Source organism: Hyla sarda, chromosome 4, assembly GCF_029499605.1.
Source record: "Hyla sarda isolate aHylSar1 chromosome 4, aHylSar1.hap1, whole genome shotgun sequence".
NCBI lineage: Eukaryota > Metazoa > Chordata > Amphibia > Anura > Hylidae > Hyla > Hyla sarda.
The window spans coordinates 281,682,425-281,709,144 of NC_079192.1; the positions used below are offsets into that span (position 1 = coordinate 281,682,425).

A 26,720-nucleotide genomic window follows, 5' to 3' on the forward strand; every position below is an offset into this window, starting at 1 on the left:
ATAAATGTATTAAATGAAATGTCACAGAAAAAGTTGCACAGGGCCAGATATATAAGTGATAACAGAGCAAACCTGCCCTATAGACTTTACATGCGACAAATTAAGACAAAACAAAGCAGTCTAAATGGTTTGATAAATTCCCCTCATGGAGTTTATGGAGCGTCTTGTCCTTCCCATGTCTATAGGTCTAATGAAAAACTGACCGCATTGCTCAGCTGATCCCATTATCAACAAATGTTTGCAGGGAAAACCACAAAGAAATTCCAGTTTATTAAAAGAACTTGAAAAGTCAGAATGTGAAATTTTCCTACCTTATATTTGATAATTTCTTCCAGCCATGGGCAACAAGGATGCAGAATCCCATACTTGGTACATATAATACTCTCTCAGCAATCACAAATCCAACAGGAAAGAAAAGGTTTGAGGCAGGTATAAAAGGCAGCACCATTAGGCACAATCCCTGGGAGAAATGAAATAAGAACATAAACTGTACTGTCATTTTTGTGAAAGGTTAAAGGGGTATTCCGGCCAAAGACATCTCATCCCTGTCCAAAGGATAGGGGATAAAATTTGATTGCACTCGCATTCTATGTGGAGCTGCGTCTCCAGTCTCGGAAAGCTCCCATAGACATAAATGTGGGGGGGTGGCGTGATGTCACTAGGGGCGTGGCGTTACGTCAAGTCTCCAGTCCCGGAAACCAAGAGCTTTTAGAGACTGGAGACGCAGCCCCGCATTTCGGGTGCTGCTCTTTGGCCGGATAACCCCTTTAAATGCAGATTTAACATTATATAGGAACCAGCAATTCACAAATACACACTGACTCACACATTTTAACACCTTTTCACTGTCTTAAAAAGTCAAGTAAAAAGTGCTTACTCGTGAAATGAATGAACTTACTCTGACACATTGCTAGATCGAGTGGGGAAGAGTAGCATGTGGCTGAAGGCTTCTCTCCCCGCTCTCTGTACTGGCAACCAAGACAATCCCATAGACTTGCATTGTATGTTTGTCTTGGTCACGTGGCACAGAGCGAGGAGTGAAGGCACTTAGAAAGCTCTTCTACTTGCTTGTTCTCGCAATCAGTCGGCGTAATTTTCTACTGACCTACAGGTAATATTACAAAAACAATCTCTGTGGTAGTGGTTATGTTTTTTCTTCACCCCCTCCTATCCCTTTACATTGGGATTATTAGTGCTCCTAATGTACTCCTAATATACTTCATACCATTCTGTACCTGAAAGGTTCACATTATTTTATCAAGTTATGCCCATTTTGGCAAAATTGCATGGAGGAAAGCAAACAGATGACGTGGTGGGGTCAAGCTGAAAATGTACTTTTAGACTACAGTCCCACGTAACGCTTACACAGCGTATTTCATGCTGCGCAAAAACTGCTGTGTGTTTAGTGACGTTTGCAGGAGGGGCTGCGTGACACAGTCAAGTCGGCGCACGGCCCCGCCACCAAACCTCACTGAACTGCCGGGTAGCCCTGTGTGTATGATCAACAGAGAATACGCAGTGTATTCAAACAAGAAGAGGAGATGATCCAGCGTGGGTCAATAGAAATCCAGACTTTATTGGAACTCACAGTAAAAGCAGTAAAAGCAACCAGCAGATCAGACGCGTTTCAGGCGCATGCGCCCTTCGTCAGTGATGTCATCCATCTGCACAGGTGTCAGTTAAATACCGACCAGGTAGTGGGTGGAGAGTTAACCACCAATTGAACTACACTTGGACCGCTGACAACGGTGCAGAGGAGGATACTAATACAAAACATGGACAAAATGTTAGTAAAAGTACAAGAAGCTAAAACAATACACTAATATGCAATTTTGCACAAATGGCTTGTGCAACACAGGAAAATAACATGGTGAAAAGTGTACACCAGTCATAATCCGCTGTGAAAGTGGAACAAACGTGTGTGTGTGACTGCGGCGCTAATAATGGAACAGCAATTCTCTCTTTAAATTCAGACCCTTCGGTGCACTGGTGCCCAAAGTGAATTGCCAGAATGCCTCACGTTCCAGTAATTTTCGCCGCACACAACCACCACGAGGTCCTATGTGAACACGTTCTATAGCATAAATTTGAAAATAATTAATGTGGCCACCATGTACAGTTTTAAAATGTAAAGATGCTGCCGATCGGTTTCTTACGGCATTGCTGGTTATGTCATTGAGATGTTCCAGTGCTCTGACCCTAAGTTTCCTGGAAGTGGAGCCTACGTATTTAAGTTGGCACTGCGAACACTCAATGACATAGACTACATTATGGTGGTTACAGTTAATATAATCTTTTATCTGATAATTTTTGGTTTGCTCTGCATTGGAAAATTGTGTGCATAATTTAGCATAATTACAAGTTCTACAAATCCTACCGCCACATTTAAAAAATCCTCTATTACTCAACCAGTTATTTCTATTAACTGTGTTGGACAATACCAAGCTAGGGGAAAGAATATCTCCCAGGGTTTTTGCCTTTTTTGGGACTATGTGACAACCTTTAGATAATATTTTTGCTACAGTTTCATCCTGTCTCAGGAAATGGAGGTGTCTATTGATAATATTCTTGACCTGTGTAAATTGGGGAGAATAAGTGAGTGCTATGACCGGTTTGTTCTGAAAATTAGAGCGACTGTGTTGTGAACAGTTAATAGGTGGAGAAATTAGACGAGAACGGTCCTTTTTAGCAACAATAGTTTTAGCTCTGGATAAAGTACGTTTAGTGTAGCCTCTATTCGCGAGCCTACGTGAAGCCTCACTGATTTGAGACTCGCAAGTAGAGGGACCACTACAATTTCTTTTTATCCGTGTAAATTCTCCTACTGGGTTGGCCCTGATGGTATGTGGCGGATGATTACTGTCAGCTCTGAGAATAGTGTTACCTGCAGTGGGTTTGCGGAACGTAGAGACAGAAATGATATGATCTGGTACTGAGCTAAATTCAAGGTCAAGGAAGGAAATGCTGGATGGGTGTGAATGGTGAGTGAATTTAAGATTGTAGGAATTGTCATTAATGTATTCCAGGAACAGTGGTAAGGCAGACATATCACCCCTCCAGATCAGGAGGAGATCATCTATGAATCTGCCATACCACTGCACGTGGGAAACAAATGGATTGAATGTGGAAAAGAGGTACTTGGATTCCCAATATGACATAGTCAAATTGGCTAAAGAAGGTGAATGTCTAGCGCCCATGGAAACGCCACTAGTTTGAATGAAGAACATGTGGTCAAAAGAAAAAAAGTTATGTGTCATGAGATACCATGTGCTCATTTTAATAAATTCTTTTAAATCAGAGGTATAGTCACTGTGGTTGTCCAAATGGTACATCAGTGCCTCCATGGCAACATGCCAGGGAATACTGGTGTACAATGAGACAACATCACAAGTTAGCCAACTATACTCTGGCCTCCATATTAGGTGTTCGAAAGCTCTAAGAACATCTCTGGAATCTTTAAGATACCCAGGGACCCTTTGGACCATGGGCTGAAGCATTTGATCAGTCCATATGGATAGTTTTTCTGAAAGGGAACCGCAAGAAGATACAATCGGTCTCATAGGGGGGGGTGAGATTAGTTTATGGGTTTTGGGTAGGCCGTACATGATGGGGATAATGGGTTCATCCACCAGCATGTATTCCCTATCCCTATTTGAAATGACACCCAAACTAACCCCCTCACTCAGTAGTTTATCCAACTCATTTTTAAACTTGGCGGTAGGATCAAAATCCAATTTTTTGTACACATTTGTATCCAAAAGTAGATTAATTTGTTGCATATAAATCGCCTTATCCATCACAGTGACTGTGCCGCCCTTATCAGACATTTTAATGACTATATCATCTGCAATACTAAGTTCATTGAGAGCGGCATTTTCACTGTGCGAAAGGTTGCGATGTTTGTTGGGCAGTCCTGATCGACTGTTACCCAATGCAATTAAATCCACCTCCACTGCATTTTGGAATAAATCCATACCATTGGTTCTAGATTGAAGAGGATAAAAATAAGGGTTAGCATTTCTATGAGCAGGGTTGCTATTGGTAACTGCATCTGATTGTTCTCCAGCTAAATCTTGTAATGTGCATAAAGCCACCTGCTCCGAGAAATGTAATCCACAAAATTCGTTAACATAATTATTACGAGAGATAGGTACATTATAATCCATAACAACATCTGCAAAAAAATTTTTTTTGATTGTCAAATTTCGTACAAACTTGTTAATTTCACATAACATTTTAAAAATTAGCAGATCGTTAGATGGGGAGAAATTCATTCCCCTACTAAGGACACTGATTTGGTCAGGAGTGAGTGTCCTATTAGATAAATTTAACACTGTTAATTTCTCGTCACTTGGCTCCTCAATCTGGGAGTGGCCACGTCTGTTGTGTTTTCTTCCCCCCCTCCGGGAGGGTTTCCTTTGCGCTTGGAGTTTTTTGAAAGATGACGCTGTTGAATAGCTGAAGACTGTGAAGTGTCCGATTCTGTGCTATCTCCATTGGCTTCCGTTTCATACTCAGATGAGCTGAATGTAACTTTCGGTTTGCGATTGCGATTCCTTCTTCTATAATTTTTATTTTTATTTTTGAGAATGGATTTGGGTTCACTTGATTCCCATTTGCCCCACGCATAAACTTGATTGGTTTCATAGTCCCGTATGTCCCGCTGTAACTTGATTTTTTTGGTTTCCATGATGTGGGTTTCCATTTTATTAATGCGCTCATTTATTTTATCCAAGAAATCTTTATATTCAGGTAAATTCTTGTACAATTCAGCTTCACTCTTAAATTTGTCAATGTCCTCTGTGAGGGTCTCCAATCTGAGAGACTCGAATTTAGTGATAGTCCTCATGATACTTTTAGAACAAATGGTAAGAGCCTCATTCCACTCATTCAGCATTTCATCACAATAGACAACATTAGGAATTTTCCGGATCCGTAGACCTCTCGGAATAATTTCTTTAGTTAAATAATTCGTGAGAGTGGTGTGATCCCACCATAACTTCATTTCCTGGAATTGCAGGCGTTCAAGATTATGCATGCATACTTTAAGGTTCACCAGATTAGGTTCCTGGGATCCTGTAGCAGCAAATAAATTGGCTGCTTTGGCAGAACGGTTCAAGTTAGCCATGACTGCAAAACGCAATAGTGAACTGGGTTGCACACAGTACCTTGCTTATGATCCTGTGAAGTTCTCTGGAAGGTGGTGAGCACGGAATGGCTGTAGAACTTGGCAAGTATAGTTCGGGAAAATCCAGCTCGCTCCACCAATACGCCCCCGACACGGATCCGCACCCAGCCCGGTGCACATGGATTCAAACAAGAAGAGGAGATGATCCAGCGTGGGTCAATAGAAATCCAGACTTTATTGGAACTCACAGTAAAAGCAGTAAAAGCAACCAGCAGATCAGACGCGTTTCAGGCGCATGCGCCCTTCGTCAGTGATGTCATCCATCTGCACAGGTGTCAGTTAAATACCGACCAGGTAGTGGGTGGAGAGTTAACCACCAATTGAACTACACTTGGACCGCTGACAACGGTGCAGAGGAGGATACTAATACAAAACATGGACAATACGCAGTGTATTTCCTGCTGTGCAGTGTGAAATACACAAGGTAAGCACTACCTGGGACCATAGCCTTAGACTAATGTATCAAAAGTAAAGGCAAATAAAATGTCAAATTTAGGCTGCATTCACATCTTGTTTTTACACTATGGGTGTCAGATCCGGCTGGGGGAGGGGCAAACCGGGCTCTGCCATACCCCAGCCGGACCAGCGCTGAACTCCATTCACTTTAATGAGCCGACTGAAGTCAAACGGTGACTCCGGTCGGCTCCTTTTTGACCCATATGCGGTTTCCTTAAAACTACGGTTTTAGGTCCGGTCACAAAACTGGATACGGGTCAAAAATGAGCAACCGGAGTCACTGTTCGACTCCGATCAGCTCATTAAAGTGAATGGAGATAAGCGCTGGGTATGGGAGAGCCCGGTTTGCCCCCTCCCCCAGCCGGATCTGGCACCCGTAGTGTAAAAACGAGATGTGAATGCAGCCTTAGTTGTACAAATGTAATTCTGCTCAAAGAAATTCAGAAAGACAATTTAAAATGCACCAGATTATTTAGGAATTTTCATCACAACCCTCTTTACCCCCATTGGTGCAAAATACACATTAAAGGAGAGGTAATTCTTTTTAAATAATCTCTTGTACCCAGGTTGCAAAGAGTAACGAAACAAACTTTAACTCCACTTCCGACGTTCCCCCGTCATGCCGATATCAGTGTCCCAGTCCTCTGATGCCGGTCTTCTTCCTGATTCCTGGGGACAATGAGTCATACTGCACTCAGCGTATTGCCTGCTGATACCGGTCTTCTTCCTGCTTTCTGGGGACTGTGAGTCATACTGCACTCAGCGTATTGCCTGCTGCAGAAATGTCCCACCTCGGCCAGTGATAGGCTGAGCGCACTTGTAAATGTAAAATGTCATGTAAAAGCCCGAGTCCTGCTGCCCGGGCTCGTTACATGACAAAGGCTGAGCGCAGTATAACTCACCGTCCCCAGAAAGCAGGAAGAAGACCAGTACCCGAAGACCGGGACACCAATAATCGGCGCAACGAGGGAACGTCGGAAGGTGAGTTAAAGTTTGTTTTGTTACTTTTTGCAGCCCGGGCACAGGGGTTTATAAAAAATTTACACTACAGATGTAATTTGATAAATTGGGTATGTATTCTAAAGACACTTGATACATGAGAAGTATCTGTATCATTGTTGCTTTACATCATTTTAACCACATATAATTCATTTCAGTAAATAAACTTACCATGAGCACAGTTTTGGATGAATCACCTGAATATCGGATGCTGTAGATCACCAAGTTTCCCAGGAAACAAAAGAATAGCAGTGTAGCTAGATTCCTCACATCCAAGAAACTTTCAACCAGAGGAATGGTTCCCATTGTCCAGTCACAGCAGAGTTCAGATGGATTCAGCAGGAGCCAGGCATTCACAGGCAGGAGGTAATTAAATGTTAGCTGCCTTGCAGGTGTTGTGCTGACAGCAGCCGGGTTATCAAATCTAGCAAGAAAAAAAAAAACACATAGAAAATCCCATATTTCGGGGCGGCCGTGTGAATGGAAACGGATGTGTTTACTTTGTGACATGTAAAGAAACTATTCTACGCTACTAGTTGTTTTTTTATTTTTTTTATTTAACCTGTCAGCGAAAGAGCAGATTAAAGGGGAATCCAGGATTTTAGAATTGACATCCATTAGATCGGTGGGGTTTTAACTTTTAGCTGTTTGGAGGGCTCAAAACACTTTAGTGAGTGCTGTGGTCCCTACATTTTTTCATCACGTTTTACACTGAAGTTGCACTTGTTATACTCTTCATAGTGAATATGCTCGATATTGCAGCTTTGTCACATTTCAGTAAATAGGCACAACTGCAATACCATGCACAGCTGCTATACAAAGTATGGCTTGTGCAAGTATGGGCAGCGTACAACCAAAATCAAAAGAAGAGGCTGCGGCAAGAGCACCGGGGCCTCTTCACACAGCTCAGTGTTTCCCAAACAGGGTGCCTCCAAATGTTGCAAAACTACAACTCCCAGCATGCCTGGACAGCCTTTGGCTGTCCAGGCGTACTGGGAGTTGTAGTTTTGCAACACCTGGAGGCACCCTGGTTGGGAAACACTGACACAGCTGATGATGAGGGGTAGAATATGGATGGCCATTCCTGAGGCCATCGTTGGTAAAAAGCCTGTCCTCGGGATAGGCCACTGTTACACCTGGCACTTCCAGCTGTGGTTGCTGTGTAAAATATTTAACTGCAATTGGAAACTGGTCCAGATGCAGGCTGCACTTATCGGTGAAAAGCAAGCTCACGCTTCGTTCACTGGTTTTAGCTATTTACTCATAACTATGGGCAGCAAGTCCAGGGATTGCATGCAGAAGCTACGACCAGTAGCACCACGTGTATTTACTCCCTTCAATGGTTTACAGAGAGTTTTATTGGAAGGCTACTAAGCACGTTTCTGTGCTCAGTATTTAAGTACTACAGAAGCCAAAAAAAAAAAAAAAAAAAAAAAAAAAAGAAAAAGATTACTATTCATTTCAGAAAAACTTAAGATATGTCATAGAAAAACACGAAAAAGGTTAGATTGTTCTGGGTACTTTGTGCTGAGGCCTTGAGACCCCCACCGATCACTACAATGAATAAGGAAAAGTGCTTAGTTAATCATCTCTTTCCTTGCTGCAGGAGATGGATTTTATAGAAAGCCTATAGGGGAGATTTATCAAAACCTGTCCAGAGGAAAAGTTGCCCATAGCAACCAATCAGATCACTTCTTTAATTTTGCAGAGGCCTTGTTAAAAATGAAAGAAGCGAGCCGATTGGTTGCTATGGGCAACTTTTCCTCTGGACATTTTTTTTAACCCCTTAAAGGGGTACTCCGGTGGAAAACAATATATTTTAAATCAACTAGTGCCAAAAAGTTAAACAGATTTGTTAATTACTTCTATTAGAAAATCTTAATCCTTCCAGTACTTGACATTCAAAAAGAAAAGAACTTTCTCTAGAGCATACAGCAGCTCATTCCTGTCTGTCCACAGTGCTCTCTGCTGACACCTCTGTCCATGTCAGGAACTGTCCAGAGCAGGAGCAAAGTCCCATAGCAAACCTATCCTGCTCTGGACAGTTCCTGACATGGAAAGAGGTGTCAGCAGAGAGCACTGTGGTCAGACAGAAAAGAACTTCCTGTGGAGCATACAGCAGCTGATAAGTACTAGAAGGATTAAGATATTCTAATAGAAGTCGATCGCTGATGTCTGTCGTTACCGGCAGGGCCCTGGTTGGTGATAGCAGCAGGTACCTGCGGTGCATGATGCGAGCACCGGTCCGACGCTAGCGTCATGTACAGGACGTAAATGTACGTCCTTGTGCGTTAAGTACCACTGCACATTTACGTCCTGTGTCGTTAAGGGGTTAAATGAAAGCAACATTTTTTAAGGTACAGAATAAGGTTCGAGAAAACCTCCGACATGTCATAGCAATAGTCTGTGATTGTTCAAACACTCCCCTAAACACCATGTCCCCTTACCTGTGATCAGCGCATGATCAGAGCACAGTAGGTTACAGGCTTACAGAAAACCTATGATGATTGGTGGCCACAGTCCCCATCAAGGTTGGAACAAAAAATGGTCTAACCAATTGTTTATTATTATTCTTGTTCATTATTAACTAATTACGACAAGTAATGACTGAAAAATGCGCAAAACCTCAGCGGACACAAAAAAAAAAAAAAAAAAAAAGCTTTTATTTGGGTACGTTCACAACAGATACAGCAGATCTGAGGCATTAAATACACACGTGTGAACGTACACTTTAGGAATTTGACCTTGCTCTGTATGCAGTGGGGATGTTCGGGGCCTTGATTTTCCCAATTGACTTCAATAGAGAAATCAAATCATGGTTATCTGCTGTGTGTGAACATACCCTAAGCCATCGTAGGAAACTAGCAAATAGATTTGTTCAGCTGCTGTATTCATTTTACAGACCATTGACTAGACTAGACCAGTGGTTCTCAACATTTTTCGCGACTGTACCCCCAAAGGGTAAAAAGCATGTCTGCAGGTACCCCTCTTGCGTAAATTTGAGCGGAATTTACGCAAGACGGGTACCCGCGGACAAAATAAGTTATAAAAGTACTTAATTTCATAATGGCGTGTGCTTTCCTTTCTAATCCGATACTAATGCAATACTTAATCCCCCTTGTGCCATTATTCCCCACTCCCTCTGATCCCCTTTTGCCATAATCGGATAATGGCAAATGGACTCAGAGGGAGGCGAGAACAATGGCACAAGGGGGATTAAGATAAAGGGGTGATTATGATTACCCCCCCCCCCCTCCCTATTAATCACCTTGTGCCATTATTCCCCCCTCTATCTTAATCCCCTTTTGCCATTATCCACCCCCCTCAATCTTAATCCCCTTGTGCCATTATTCCCCCCTCCGCCAATATATGGGATACATACAATAACACCCTCCCATACTGCGCTGTTAGACTTAGTTTAAGAGTATGTTCACACTACGGATGTGTCGCTGAATCTCGGCTCGCGGAATTCAGGGAGCAGAGTTTGAGCCTGGAAGCCAGTGGTAGGACCGGTCTCGCGGAAGACCCATTCACACTGATGCCAAGGTTCATTGTGCAGAATTCGACTCGCGGAATTCTGCAGTGTGAACATACATGCTTAGCAGGCCTGTGTCTATCCCTTTTGGCGGGAGTCTGAGGGCCACACTGGTGATGTCCTTCTGCACTGTGCCGGCACCTCCGTGCATTGTCAGGGACGTCATACATCAGGCCCAGCAGCCACTGCAGCTCACGCAAGATGGCTGCAGCCGCAGCTCCTGCCACAGTACAATATAGTGAGCTGCTGCGGCGACTGCGCGTCCAATCCCCCCTCTGCGCTGACAAATTCTGGCCAATGCATGGCTGGTATTTGTCAGAGAATTGCCATACCCCGCATAACCCTTGGCGTACCCCTAGGGGTATGCGTACGGTTGAGAACCCCTGGATTAAACTGTATTCAAATGGCTTGAAAATTAGAAAATGTTAAACTTAAACATTTATAAATGTATTAAATATGCTGAAACCCCTGTAACATAAAATTAGTGGTCTGTGTCTCATTAATGACCCATTGTAAAACCCACAACCAGCTGGATATTTCCCTCACCTGGTGAAGACTGGAAGCTGGGACTGGATGACTTGTACACGGATTACAACAAGCAACAAAGTGCTGAACATCAAAACAACAAGTTTCAGCAACGTCTGAAGTAAGGAATATGGTATACTGCCTTTACCCAACCGTATCTGAACAACTGTGTCCCACAGAACTGGTAATGTGTACTGAAATGGAGAGGAAACAAAACAAGAAGCCATTATACCAAACATGCATATACTATGTGTGCGCAAGCACAAAATATAAATCTTTAAATCATACACATAAAAAACGCAACACACATTTAGGGCAATTCTTTAAAAAAAAGTTCATGGCACTCACCCTTTGTGCAGAATAAAACAGATTTATTTTAAGTGTCCAGAAGGTAGAAAAAGTGCAGGACGATACAAAACAAAAGACGCCCATTAACTGAATTAGAATTACAGCTGTTTCACGCAGGTGTATTTCAGTAGATTCTTACTTTTTAGATACATAAAATAAAGAATTCTTTATTTTAGTTTCTTTTTTTCTACACAGAAGGTAAGTGCCATGAAATTTCCTTCTATCTATCAAGAATTGTTTTGCCCTGATTCATTTTATAGTGCAACACCCACAAAGTATTGGGATTCTTGCACCCACTATCCATACAGACTGGATCAGACAACGTAGTGGCAGCAATCATTCACCCTGTTTTCCTCACTTATGGACATAATTAGAGCAAAACCAGTAAATGTATCACAAGAATGAGACTGCTTGGTGCCAAATTTGACATTCTACTTTTGTTATAGGGGGTTCACAAAAACAAGTAAAAAGGTTGTTCCAGTTGCTCTATGATCTTCTGTACTGTGTAGGAAAATAGGCAGGAAATTCCTGCGTTACCTGTCACATCACCAAAGGGCAATTTGAAGTTCATGGGCTGCTCATGTGATTCACGCACATACAATGACATCCAGAAAGAAAGATGCTCTTTATGAATAATCTTTTTTTGCAAACTAATGCATGTCCCTAAAGCAGGTCTCCTCTGGAACACAGAAAATTCACTCCAATATAGGCATGTTATATAAAAAGGATGAGCTGAAGAGATTGATACATGGTTTTATATGAAAAATATTCAGTCGAACTTATCACTTGTTTATGTAACCCTCTGCTCGTTTTGAGCTTAAAGGGGTACTCCGGTGGAAAAATTTTAGTTTTTTTTAAATCAACTGGTGCCAGAAAGTTACAGATTTGTAAATGTATTCTATTTAAAAATCCTTCCAGTACTTATCAGCTGCTGTATACTACAGAGAAAGTTTTTTTTCCTCTTTTCTGTCTGACCTCAGTGCTCTCTGCTGACACCTCTGTGCATGTCAGGAACTGTCCGGAGCAGGATAGGTTTGCTATGAGGATTTGTTCCTGCTCTGGACAGTTCCTGACATAGACAGAGGTGTCAGCAGAGAGCACTGTGGTCAGACAGAAAAGAAATTCAAAAAGAAAAGAACCTCCTATGGAGCATACAGCAGCTGATAAATACTGGAAGGGTTAAGATTTTTAAATAGAAGTAATTTACAAATCTGTTTAACTTTCTGGCACCAGATGATTTTAAAACAATTGTTTTCCACTCGAGTACCCCTTTAAGGCCCCATTCACACAGTGGAATTTGTAGACTGAAAAATTCCAGCAGGACATTCTGTCTGCAGTAGGCACAGGCAGAACAAGCTGGCACTAGGACTGTTTAGAAATGGGCCATCTTCATAGACTGCATTGCATGTCTGGGCAGAGTGCAGAATAAGAATTTCCGCCTTGCGCATGGTGCAGAAGAGTCTCATTAACCCCTTAAAGCGTAGCCATCAGATCACTCAAAAAAAACCAAAACTGTTATATGTTGCTAAGTATCTCCCATGTAAACCCTTTTACACCCCTCTGCCACCCATGTACACTCCTCTACACCCATGTACACTCCTCTACACCCCTATGTCACCCATGTACACTACTATACACCACTCTGCCACCCATATACACTCCTACACCCCTCTTCCACCCATGTACACTCCTCTACACCCCTCTGCCACCCATGTACACCCCTTCACACCCCTCTGCCACCCATGTACACCCCTCTGCCACCAATGTACACCCCTGTCACCCATGTACACCCCTCTGCCACCAATGTACACTCCTCTGTTACCCATGTACACTCCTGTACACCCCTCTGCCATCCATGTACACTCCTCTATACCCCACTGTCACCCATGTACACTCCCCTACACCCATCACCCATGTACACTCCTCTACACCCCACTGTCACCCATGTACACTCCTCTACACCCCACTGTCACCCATGTACACTCCTCTACACCCCACTGTCACCCATGTACACTCCTCTACACCCCACTGTCACCCATGTACACTCCTCTACACCCCACTGTCACCCATGTACACTCCTCTACACCCCACTGTCACCCATGTACACTCCACTGTCACCCATGTACACTCCTCTACACCCCACTGTCACCCATGTACACTCCTCTACACCCCACTGTCACCCATGTACACTCCACTGTCACCCATGTACACTCCTCTACACCCCACTGTCACCCATGTACACTCACCTACACCCCACTGTCACCCATGTACACTCACCTACACCCCACTGTCACCCATGTACACTCCTCTACACCCCTCTGTCACCCATGTACACTCCTCTACACCCCTCTGTCACCCATGTACACTCCTCTACACCCATCTGTCACCCATGTACACTCCTCTACACCCCACTGTCACCCATGTACACTCCTCTACACCCCACTGTCACCCATGTACACTCCCCTTCACCCCTCTGCCACCCATGTACACTCCTCAACACCCCTCTGCCACCCAAGTACACTCCTCTACACCCCTCCGCCAACACTGTAAACCCCTCTATTACCCCCTACACCCCTGTCACCCATGTACAGCCCTCTGTCACCCCCGTATACTCCTCTACACCCCTCTGTTACCCCTTTTCACCTATATGCCCCCCGTTATTCCTCTTCACTTGTAAAAGGGGAATCTGGAGGCTAATGCTGGTAAAGTGCGGAGCCTAATAGATTTGTTTTGCAGGTTTAATGGTGAAGAGTTGTGGCTTTAAGAAATGGTCAGTACGGTCCGGACCAGACGAATGATGCTGATCAGAGAACACGTCACATGAGTTGCTGTATAAAGCAGCACTTTAAACTACATATCCACTAATAAATAGATATTGGAATTTGTGAGCATTGCGGCCTCTTTTTTTGCTCGTCAACTTTGGTCAGGGTGCCAGCGAAAAAAAAATGGGGTGCCCTAAGCCGAAAAATGTTGGGAAACACTGCTATATATAAACAAAAATAAACAAACATATGTGGCACAGCCGGGTGCATAAGTGTCCCAACTATAAAAATATAATGTTAATTAAACGGCACATTCAATGGCGTTTCCGTAAAAAAAATACCAATTGCGTATTTTTGGTCACTTTGTATATCTTAAAAAAAATTTTAAAATCTAAAAGTCCCATTAAAACAAAAATGGTACTGATAAAAACTACAGATCACGGTGCAAAAAAAAATGTACCCTGATACATCCCTGTATACAGAAAAATTTGAAAGTTAGAGGTCAGAAGAGAACAATTTTAAACGTACCAATTTTGGTGCAAAAAGTTATAATTATTTTTTAAACATAAGTAAAACAAAAATCAAACCTATATAAGTTGTGTATCAATTATCGTATTGACCTACTGAAAATAAATATAAGGTGTCATTTTTACCGAAAAATGCACCGTGTAGAATTGGAAGCCCCCAAAAATTTTGCACCACAAATATATTTTTTCTGGTTTTGACATAGATTTTGTGGTTTAATGATTGATGGTATTATTAAGTACAGTTGGTGGTGCAAAAAACAAGCCCTCATATGGGTCTGTAGGTGAAAAATTTAAAGGGTTATGCATTTTGGAAATGAGGAGGAAAACAAAAGCGCAAAAAAAAATAAAATAAATAAATAAAGTCCTTAACCCCTTAAGCTGTCACGCCCCCTCCCATAGGCTTGCATTGAGGGGGCGGCGCGTGATCGCCAGTAATCAGACCCGGAGCGAACATGCTCCGAGGACTGATTGTAACAGGGTGCGGCGTGCAAGATCACGGGGGTCCCCAGCGGCGGGACCCCCGCGATCAGGCATCTTATCCCCTATCCTCTTTAAGGACTCTTTTATAGTTTCATCTACAGACTAGTACGAGGGCTTGTTTTTTTGCGCAACCAGTTGTCCGTTGTAATGCCATCAATCACTTTACCATAAAATGTATGGCGCAACAAAAAAAAAAATACTATTTGTGTGGGAAAATTAAAGGGGTACTCCGGTAGTCAACGTGTTTTTTCCATTTTTGACTTACCCTATTTGTTTTGTTTCATTTCTATTCTTGTTGTTTAGCCTACTCTATTTCCGTTCTTTGTTGTCTTTTTATCCCCCAATTTGTTTTCCTATCTTTGCTTCTATTTCCTGTTTCTTGCTGTGCAGAAAACTACAAATCCCAGCATGCCACATGCCTTGGGGCGGCTCCTTTTTTTTATGTTTGTTTGTTCCGCTCTTTACCCATCCTACTATTTTCCCGGGTCGGCCCCCTTATACACAGCACACTAATATAATCAGCCTTGGTTGGGATACACTGTCATACTCACACAAAAGGGACTACAACTCCCAGCATGTGTCATTCAGGAGTCAGTCTGTGGTATAACACCAGCATGCTGCCTCTGTAGTCTCCTGGGGGTTGTAGTTCACCACACCTCTGTAGGGCATACACCAGTGTTTTCCAACCAAGGTGCCTCCAGGTGTTGCAAAACTACAACTCCCAGCATGCCCTGACAGCCTTTGGGCAAGCAAGGAGTTGTAGTTTTGCAACAGCTGGAGGCACACTGGTTGTGAAACACTGGTGTAACATGATGTGTATGCTAAATAGGCTAGAACAGTGTTTCCCAACCAGTGTACCTGCAGCTGTTACAAATCTACAACTTCCAGCATGCCCAAAGTCTGTCCAGGCATGCTAGGAGTTGTAGTTTTGCAACAGCTGGAGGCACACTGGTTTGTAAACACTAGCATACACACACACACACACACACACACACACACACACACAACAGGGACTACAACTCCCAGCATGTGTCATTCAGGAGTCCCACCCTCCCCCTTCACATATAAGGGGAGATTTATCTAAACCTGTGCAGAGGAAAACTTGCCCAGTTGCCCATAGCAACCAATCAGCTTGCTGCTTTCATTTTTATGAAGGCCTGTGAAAAATGAAAGAAGCAATCTGATTGGTTGCTATGGGCAACTGGGCAAGTATTCCTCTGCACAGGTTTTGATAAACCTCCCCCATAGAGATCATTCCCAGTATGAGATTTATTCCCTTGCAGTCCATACATCCCCAGCCCGTGCACCTTCTCATCCTCCCCTTCAGATATAGAGATCATTCCCAGTATGAGATTTATTCCCCTGCAGTCCATACATCCCCAGCCCGTGCACCCTGTCATCCTCCCCTTCAGATATAGAGATCATTCCCAGTATGAGATTTATTCCCCTGCAGTCCATACATCCCCAGCCCGTGCACCTTCTCATCCTCCCCTTCAGATAACACTTATCTTCTCTGTGAGGTCCTTCTCCTGTGCAGACCTGCGTCTTTAGAATACAGAGCAGGGGGGAGGGGAGGTGAGGAGCTGTGTAGCTGGATGAGATGAGGGGGCGTGGCTTATTTTTCTCATGCAGACAGAGAAAAAAAAAAAAAAGCTGTGACAACAGTAAAAGAAAAACACTCTGAACTACAGAACTTCCTGCCCAACAAACAGGTAAGAAAAACACACACATGCTGCCAAAACATATAACACATGTATATTGCAAAAAAACTAAACTTACAAAGAAGATGCCATATAGTCAAAAAAAAATTAACGACCGGAGTACCCCTTTAAAAAGAAAACCACAATTTTGCTCATTTTGGAAGGTTTCGTTTTCACGCTGTACAATTTATGTTAACAATGACATGTTCATTATTCTTTGGGTCAATACGATTAAAATGGCACCCATGATTACATGCTTTTCTATTACTGTTGCTCTTAAAAAAATAAAAAATCGCAAACTTTTAAACCAAAATTAGTACGTTTAAAATCCCTCTATTTTGAAGACCTATAAAAAATTTTCGTATAAGTGGTGGTATGAGGGCAAATTTTTTGCGCGGTGATCTGTACTTTTTATTGATAACATATTTGTATATATAAAACTTTTAATACATTTTTTATCAATTTTTTGGGAATAAAATGTTATAAAAAAAAAGCCGCAATTTTGGCCTTTTTTTTTTAAAGTTTACGTCGTTCACTGTACGGTATAATTTACATTATATTTTAATAGTTTGGATATTTACGCACACGGCAATAATAAATATATATGTGGTGTCCCGGTACCGCATCCTATACGGTACCTGTATATAGGTCCCCATAGCCAGAGTCCCTAGGACGTCGGTGTCCTCATCTAGATATTAGTTATCTTACAGTTTACTCAGGATTTCTATAAATATAATTGTACAAATGTATATAAGTGGTTAACCCCTTAAGGACACATGACGTTCTCATACGTCTCCATTTCCGAGTCCTTAAGGACACATGACGTATGAGAACGTCATGTGTTTTACCGGCCCCCCGCAACCATCTGGAGCGGAGCCGGTCCCCGATGCCTGCTGAAATCGTTCAGCAGGCATCGGGGCATATCGCCCAGGGGGGTCATTATGACCCCCCATGTCGGCGATGGCCGCAGATCGCTGGACAATTCAGTCCAGCGATCTGCGGCGGATTCCGGGTCAATCGGGTCTCCAGTGACCCGGTGACCCGGAATTATTGGCTGATCGGGGCCGTCAGAGACGGCCCCGATCAGCCAGAGCCAGCAGGGGTGAGGTGGCACTGGTGCCACCTCACGATCGCCCTGATTCGTCGGCCGGATTACCGGCCGACCAATCAGGGCGCCTGCTGCGGGTGTCACTCCCGCAACCCGCTCCGCCCCTCTTCCGGAGGACGTGAGCGGGTGCGGGACGTGCACCCCGGGTGCTGGGGACCCCGATCCAAGGCGCCCCTGTTGGGATCGGGGCCCCAGGAGCAGCGGCGGCGGCGGAGACGACGAGGGACTGACCTGTGCGGCTGGATCGTTGGAGGTGAGTGACAGCCTCCTGCTGTTGCTTAGCAACAGCTCCCAGCATGCAAAAAGGGCATGCTGGGAGCTGTAGTTATGCAACAGCAGGAGGCAGACCACCACAACTCCCAGCATGCCCTTATGGGCATGCTGGGACTTGTAGTTTTGCAACAGCTGGAGGCACATTCTTTCTATGGAAAAGTGTACCTTCAGCTGTTGTGTAACTACAACTCCCAGCTTGCACAATCAGCTAAAGTGCATGCTGGGAGTTGTAGTGGTGCATCTGGTGGTTGCATAACTACAACTCCCAGCATGCCCGTTGGCTGTCGGTGACTGCTGAGAGTTGTAGTTTTGCAACAGCTGAAGGCACACTGAGTTAAGTAGTAAACCAGTGTGTCTCCAGCTGTTGCATAACTACAATCCCCAGCATCCCCAGCCAAAGTAGTATGCCTCCAGCTGTTGCATAACTACAACACCCAGCATGCCCTTCCGCTGTCCGTACATGCTGGGGGTTGTAGCTTTTGCAACAGCTGAAGGCACACTGGTTGCAAAACACTGAGTTTGTTACCAAACTCTGTGTTTCACAACCAGTGTGCCTCCAGCTGTTGCAAAACTACAACTCCCAGCATGCACTGATAGACCGTACATGCTGGGAGTTGTAGTTTTGCAACAGCTGGATGTTCCCCCCCCAATGTGAACGTACAGGGTACACTCACATGGGCGGAGGATTACAGTTAGTATCCGGCTGCAAGTTTGAGGTGCGGCAAAATTTCTGCCGCAGCTCAAACTGCGAGCGAGAAACTACTGTGAACCCCCGCCCGTGTGACTGTACCCTAAAAACACTACACTACACTAACACACAATAAAATAAAAAGTAAAAAACACTACGTATACACATACCCCTATACAACCCCCCTCCCCTCCCCAATAAAAATGAAAAACGTCTGGTACGCCACTGTTTCCAAAACGGAGCCTCCAACGGTTGCAAAACTACAACTCCCAGCATGCACTGATAGACCGTACATGCTGGGAGTTTATAGTTTTGCAACAGCTGGATGTTCCCCCCCCCAATGTGAACGTACAGGGTACACTCACATGGGCGGAGGATTACAGTAAGTATCCGGCTGCAAGTTTGAGCTGCGTCAAATTTTCTGCCGTAGCTCAAACTGCCAGCGAGAAACTACTGTGAACCCCCCGCCCGTGCGACTGTACCCTAAAAACACTACACTACACTAACACAAAATAAAATAAAAAGTAAAAAACACTACATATACACATACCCCTATACAACCCCCCTCCCCAATAAAAATGAAAAACGTCTGGTACGCCACTGTTTCCAAAACGGAGCCTCCAGCTGTTGCAAAACAACTACTCCCAGTATTGCCAGATAGCCGTTGACTGTCCAGGCATGCTGGGAGTTTTACAACAGCTGGAGGCACCCTGTTTGGGAATCACTGGCGTAGAATACCCCTATGTCCACCCCTATGCAAGTCCCTAATTTAGGCCTCAAATGCGCATGGCGCTCTCACTTTGGAGCCCTGTCGTATTTCAAGGCAACAGTTTAGGGCCACATATGGGGTATCGCCGTACTCGGGAGAAATTGGGCTTCAAATTTTGGGGGGTATTTTCTGCTATTACCCTTTTAAAAATGTTAAATTTTTGGGAAAACAAGCATTTTAGGTAAAAAAAATATATATTTTTTTACATATGCAAAAGTCGTGAAACACCTGTAGGGTATTAAGGTTCAAATTACCCCTTGTTACGTTCCCCGAGGGGTCTAGTTTCCAAAATGGTATGCCATGTGGTTTTGTTTTGCTGTCCTGGCACCATAGGGGCTTCCTAAATGCGGCATGCCCCCAGAGCAAAATTCGCTTTCAAAAAGCCAAATGTGACTCCTTCTCTTCTGAGACCTGTAGTGCGCCAGCAGAGCACTTTTCACACCCATATGGGGTGTTTTCTGAATCGGGAGAAATTGGGCTTCAAATTTTGGGGGGTATTTTCTGCTATTACCCTTTTTAAAATTGTAAAAATTTTGGGAAACCAAGCATTTTAGGTAAAAAAAATATATATTTTTTTACATATGCAAAAGTCGTGAAACACCTGTAGGGTATTAAGGTTCACATTACCCCTTGTTACGTTCCCCGAGGGGTCTAGTTTCCAAAATGGTATGCCATGTGTTTTTTTTTTGCTGTCCTGGCACCATAGGGGCTTCCTAAATGCGGCATGCCCCCCAAAAACCATTTGTCGCTCCTTCCCTTCTGAGCCCTCTACTGCGCCCGCCGAACAATTAACATAGACATATGAGGTATGTGCTTACTCGAGAGAAATTGGGTTTCAAATACAAGTAAAAATTTTCTCCTTTTTATCCCTTGCAAAAATTCAAAAATTGGGTCTACAAGAACATGCGAGTGTAAAAAATGAAGATTTTGAATTTTCTCCTTCACTTTGCTGCTATTCCTGTGAAACACCTAAAGGGTTAATACACTTACTGAATGTTTTTTTGAATACTTTAGGGGGTGTAGTTTTTATAATGGGGTCATTTGTGGGGTATTTCTAATATGAAGACCCTTCAAATCCACTTCAAAACTGAACTGGTCCCTGAAAAATAGCGAGTTTGAAAATTTTGTGAAAAATTTCAAAATTGCTACTGAACTTTGAAGCCCTCTGGTGTCTTCCAAAAGTAAAAACTCATAAATTTTATGATGCAAACATAAAGTAGACATATTGTATATGTGAACCCAAAAAAAATATATTTTGAATATCCATTTTCCTTACAAGCAGAGAGCTTCAAAGTTAGAAAAATGCAAAATTTTCATTTTTTTCATCAAATTTTGGGATTTTTCACCAAGAAAGGATGCAAGTTACCATAAAATTTTACCACTAAGTTAAAGTAGAATATGTCACGAAAAAACAATCTCGGAATCAGAATGATAACTAAAAGCATTCCAGAGTTATTAATGTTTAAAGTGACAGTGGTCAGAATTGCAAAAAACGCTCCGGTCCTTAAGGTATAAAATGGCATGGTCCTTAAGGGGTTAATTACTTGTACGGAGCGTAATGGGCCTGCGGGTCACGTGATCAGGTAAACTCTATGGTTTTTGCTTAAGGACCTTTGGAGGTCCCTGTGACGTTTTGCGCCCACAATTCCTTGTAACAGTGAGTGACAGATATTCGGACCAATTAAAACGGCCCTGCCCATATAAGGGAGTGGTGGCCATGGCTCGCTCTCTTGTTCCCAGGCTTTGAAGAGAGAAGGATCTGCGCTGCTGTCATCAGTGAGTTTAGGCCTGAGCCTTGCGGCAACGGCTGATCATTACCAAACCGTGAGTGTATCAATCCCTAAGCACTCTGCAAGATCACCGGACCTTATCTATCCCCTAAATCCGGACGGATCTTCGCAATTAACCCTAAATTCAGAGACTTATAAAACAAGTGAAGGTCCGCAACAACTGCCAGTCACTGAAGTGTATAGAGACTGTATTGATGAGACTGTTCCTGTTCATTGGATGTACCGCAAGCCTTTAAGTAAAGTTTATCCAAGTTCAAGTTCAGCTACCTTGTGGACCTTCAGTCATTTTATGCATGCACCTATCGTTACTGGGAAGGGCGGCGATAGGCCTGAGAATTTCCTCAGCATACTAGCCCTCAGCCTGGCGTCACGAACTATAGGGTTAACCTTAACCCCTGATATACTAAAGCAAAACCCTGACTACACTACCACTACCCCAAAGGCCTACCAGATATAAAAAAAAATGTTATTAAACTTTTTGGGGTGAAATGGGCCAATTAAAATTTATATTGGGGGAGGGGATTTTTCAAAATTTTTTTTACTTTTATTTTTACACTTTAATAGTCCCCATAGGGGACTATTTATAGCAATCAGTTCATTGCTAATACTGTTCAGTGCTATGCATAGGACATTGCACTGATCAGTGTTATCGGTCATCTGCTCTGGTCTGCTCAATCTCAGACCAGAACAGAAGACCCGTGGAAGGCAGCGGAGGCAGGTGAGGGGACCTCAGTCTGCTGTTCTGGATGATCGGATCGCTACGGTAGCGCTGCAGATGCCGTGATCGGTTTTGTACCACCTCACCCTGCGTCATTAAGGGGTTAAAAAGGAGTTATACAGGAAAAAATAAAAAATAAAAAAAAATCGGTCGACACACCCCCTCCATGTACCTCTATAGGATACATGGAGGGGAGAGTGTCAGCCAGCACTCTGTGCGGGGATCAGCACGCCCCCCTTCCAGCAAACTGCCGGGGCCCTGCTCAGGAGATTGCAGGGGTCCCAGTGCTCAGACCTCCCGCGATCTATAACATCCCCTATCCAAAGGAGAAGTTATTTTTCACTACACAACTCCTTTAACTAAAAATGGTCTGGAGCATATTAGTTTATTCTAAACCAAATCCATGGAAGATATTGAATCCCCAGGCATTTTCTTAGGATATTATTTAAAAATAACAGCATGCTACACTAAGCAGTTGGCCGCCCTCCAGCGGGTATGTCATAAAGGTCTGTAAGTAGAAACATCCTTTAAATTTGTGCACAAAGATGAGTTACTTTGCAACATGCATGCCTTTGCTTTTTTTGTACCAATCCTGAGTTACAGAATATAATATGAGCCCCAAAGCTTTAACACAGACTATAACTCAAGACAACTAGAGAATAAGAGAAGCTCACAATGACTCTGTATGACCTATACATAAACTGTACAATGTTGGGCAGATTTATACAGTCTTTTAGTCATTACTCACTAACTGTAGGACTTGCAATCAGGGCCTCTCATCAAATATCCCCCAGACACACTTTACTCTATAAAAACAATGATATGAGGGTTCACATTTTTGGCCATTTAAAAATAAGAAAAGGAAACGTTCTTACCCCTTGAGCAATGAAGACTTCATAGACACAACATATACCAACAACAGTAATCCCTTGCTCTTTGCACAGAGTTGCAACCGCAACAAGGAACACAGCAGCAGCAATAGGAGTCCACACTATGAAAACAGAATGAATGATAAAGTTTCACTAACCATGCCAGTCTAAAGAAAGAACATGCTGGGTAAACAGGCCTAAAATCTTCATTACAGATACTGGCAGTGAACGTCCTCTAAACCAAGCAATGACTTTGCAATTTTTAATAGATGTTCAGCTAGTTCAAAAGTATTTCTTTACAGATTGTTTTAAAAGGGATCATCATGAGATTATAACGAATTACTTATCCTATGGAGCAGAAGACAAGCATGCACCCTGCTGCCCCATACACAGGGTAAATCATCAGTGAGGTCTCTGGTCACTTTCCATGCTTCCCTGCCTCCGTCCTCCTTGCCCAGGTAAGCTCTCCCACTTCTTGTATATGCATAAGTCTTCATTCTCAAGTCATAATGTCGTGAGAGCCTTTTACTAAAATAACAGAACCCAAGGCGCTGCTCCCTCACTACAAGTCAGTCACGTAGCAGAGCAGTCACGTGGTAATAGGCGTTTATGTCATTCGGGCATGAGAGTGAAGACTTATGCGTATTCAGGAGGGGTTATCTGAGCAAGAAGGAGGGAGGCAGATAAGCTCAGAAATCTGCCTCCCACCTCCATTGCAGAGGAGGGCATTAGCATATTAGCAACAGGGGCTATTCTTCTGGCAAGGGAACACCAATTGGCATAAGTGATACAGCGTTTTTTAACCCTGTGTTTTGGGTTTAGTGCAGGTGAACCAGCTGTCAGTTTTCCTTTAAAAATAAACATAAAAACAACAACAACAACAAGACAACGTTTAAAGGGGTACTCCGCCCCTAAACATCTTATCCCCTATCCAAAGATAGGGGATAAGATAAGATTTCTTACCGCTTGGGTCCCACCGCTGGGGACCCCTGCAATCTCGGCTTCGGCACTCCGCTGTCATCACTGCACAGAGCTAACTGGCTCTGTGCGTAATGATGGGCGAGGCAGGGACGGGAGCATTGTGACGTTCCGGCTCCGCCTCCCTTGAGACGTCACATTCCGCCCCCTCAATACAAGTCTATGGGAGTCATGCCCCCTCCCTTAGACTTCCATTGGCGGGCCATGATGTCCCGAGGGGGCGGAGCCGTGACGTCACGATATTCCGGCCCCTGAATCGCCTGTCATTACGCACAGAGCCAGTTAGCTCTGTGCAGTGATGAGAGCGGGGTGCCGCAGAAGAGATCACGGGGGTCCCCAGCGGCGGGACTATCGCGATCAGAGATCTCATTCCCTATGCTTTGGATAGGGGATAAGATGTCTAGGGGCGGAGTACCCTTTTAATCCCTAATCCATCAGTTACAGTGGGGAAAAAAAAAAAAAAGTATTTGGTCAGCCACCATTTGTTCAAGTTCTCCCACTTAAAGAGGAGAGGCCTGTCATTTTCGTTATAGGTATACTTCAACTATGAGAGACATAAAGAGAAAGAAAAAAAATCCATAAAATCATATTGTCTGATTTTTTTTTTTAAACTGTTTTTATTGCAATGTAAGTGCTCAACACAATAAATACAGAAGGAGAATATCAAAAGCTGGTGGTGAGACATTCAGGTATCATCCGACACCATGCCGGAAAAAGGAGGATCAATCATCAGCATGACACGAGCAGATACATCAGCAATGAACCGAACTAAAACACAGAAAACATTGAAACCAACCACCATATGGTGGGAACGCATGAACTATGGAAAGGGAAACAAAGACAAACACAAAGACGAGACACTACAAACACAAAACATCACACAAATCCGTCCAGGTCAGGGGGAAGGGGAAAGGGAGATGGGAGAGAAAAAAAAGAAGAACAAGAGAAAATAAGGGGAAAGGAAAAGAAAGAAGGGAAAGGAGAGAGGGAAATGAAGAAAGGGGGGAGTATCAGCCTAGGTCAGACGAGAAAAGAGAAATCAAGTAGCCGGGGGAGAAGACTGTGATAGAAGGAGGTCTCTTGCAGCCAAGAACCTGGAGACCGTGTATTGGGCATGGGGGGGGAGGCACACCAGGTTGCCCATATTTTATAGAATTTGGCAGGGTTCTTACGATGCTTATAAACCAGATACTCCTAGTTCACTGAGGTGTTCACGAGGGTTTTCCAACCAGCAACTGTGGGAGTCCTAGAGTCCATCCAACGCAATGCTATGGCCTTGCGTGCAAGGAAAAGAACTTCCCTGAGGTAAGAATCTCAGCTGGTGACCACAGTTCCTCATCAAAAAGACCCAGAAGGCAGTACTTCGGGAGGAGCGGCACCGGTCGCCGAGTTAAGGTATTAAGAAACTATCACCTCGGACCAGAACGATGCTATATAATGGCAGGGCCAAATCATGTGCATAAAGTCAGAGTCAGGGTGCCCACAACGGTGGCAAGATGAGTCAGGACGCCTACCCATTTTAGCCAAGCGTATAGGGGTGAGGTACGACTGGTGGAACATGTACAGCTGAATCAGTCGGTTGTTAATAGAAGGTTAGACAGAGATGTGAGGAGAGGGCATCATCCCACTCCTCATCGGTCATGTCAGCTACACAGCTCCTCCAGCGCGCCTCAACCGATAGCGGCTCCCCCCACCAACTTAGCATTCAAAAGGGCAGTATATAGAGCCGATATAAGGCCCCGAGGCCCCTGAGTGGTGAAAACCCCAATAACCGGGAAATGGGAGAATGGAGCACTAGACCTAGGGAATTGTACTTGGAAGGCGTGTGAGCTGGAGGTGTCGGTAAAATGATCGCCTGGGGACAGACTTAACATCAATAAAGTACTGGAAGTCCCTAAAGGCACTACCGTCATAGACATCACTAATGGAGATCACACCATAGGACCTCCAAAAGTGCGGGTCCAGTTGGTCAGAGAAGTGTGGCAACGTAGGATCATGCCACAGTTGTCGATCCAACATGTTGTCCGTAAAAACAAATAGACGTTTAGCATAGGTCCAGAGTTTCAGGGCCAGTCTATGCAAAGGAAGCCAAGGGCCCCCCAAGCCAATCCTACCCTCCAAGACGGGCCACAAGTGAGAGAGGTGTAAACTATGGGCGAGGTGATGCTCACTATTGGGGAGGGGCTGCAAGGAGACCCAGTGTCTAAGATACCTGAGCTGGCCAGCCATGTAATATAACTGTAGGTCGGGAAGTGACATACCTCCCTGAGTTCTAGGTCTTTGCAATGTGGTCAGTTTTAGCTTGGATCTATTACAGCCCCATATAAACGGGGGAAAGAGAGAATGCAGCTGCTTAAAAAAGGAGACTGGTACTATGGACAGCGAGACCGGGTGGGGTATTCAGGTGGGGTATGCAGGTATGGAGGGCGAAAGTCCACGGATGAAGGTGGCAGTTGGGTGCAGCCCAGAATGTGTATGCACATGGGGGAGTAGACCATGAGGGGACCGGGAGATGGGTACAGGGGGCACACCAGGGGTCTCAGAAGCAAAGTCACTGTAGACAGCAGTACTCACAGATCACTGGCAGTCCAGGAGTACCAGGCAGAGCAAAAGGTGACAGGGCCCAGCCGGGCCCAGATGGCGCGCAAGACCTCAGCGCCTCACATTGCGCCTCCTTGAGGCCCACTCGTCAGCCTCCTGTGGGGTAATGAAGAAGATGGCCCTCTCACCGTCCACGACCCTCAGTCGGGCCGGGTTCACCATAGAATAAGGGATCGCCATGTCTCTCAGCTTCCGCTTCACCGCTTGGAAGGTGGCACGCTTCTTCTGCAGGTCCTGGGAGAAGTCAGGGAATATGGACACCGGAGATCCATTGAAGGTAAGCTCTGGCAGATGACGGAGCAGTCGTAAGGCGATGTCCCGGTCATTACAATTCAGCATCCTAGCCAGAAGCGGCCTCGGCGGGGCCCCGGGCGGGAGGGGGCGAGTCGGGACCCGGTGTGCTCTC

General features: G+C 44.2%; 1 protein-coding gene across 3 annotated transcripts in view; it reads right to left on the reverse strand.

The window, feature by feature from the left end:
• Positions 1-26,720, reverse strand: part of TMTC3 (transmembrane O-mannosyltransferase targeting cadherins 3) — a 101,982-nt gene that overhangs the window by 42,665 nt on the left and 32,597 nt on the right. For all 3 annotated transcript variants that reach the window (XM_056574399.1, XM_056574397.1, XM_056574398.1), the window contains exons 5-8: positions 22,742-22,857; positions 10,725-10,897; positions 6,815-7,067; positions 312-460 (exon numbers count right to left, since the gene is read on the reverse strand). In XM_056574399.1, the coding sequence (XP_056430374.1) occupies positions 312-460; positions 6,815-7,067; positions 10,725-10,897; positions 22,742-22,857 (691 nt within the window). The remainder of the gene's footprint in view (positions 1-311; positions 461-6,814; positions 7,068-10,724; positions 10,898-22,741; positions 22,858-26,720) is intronic.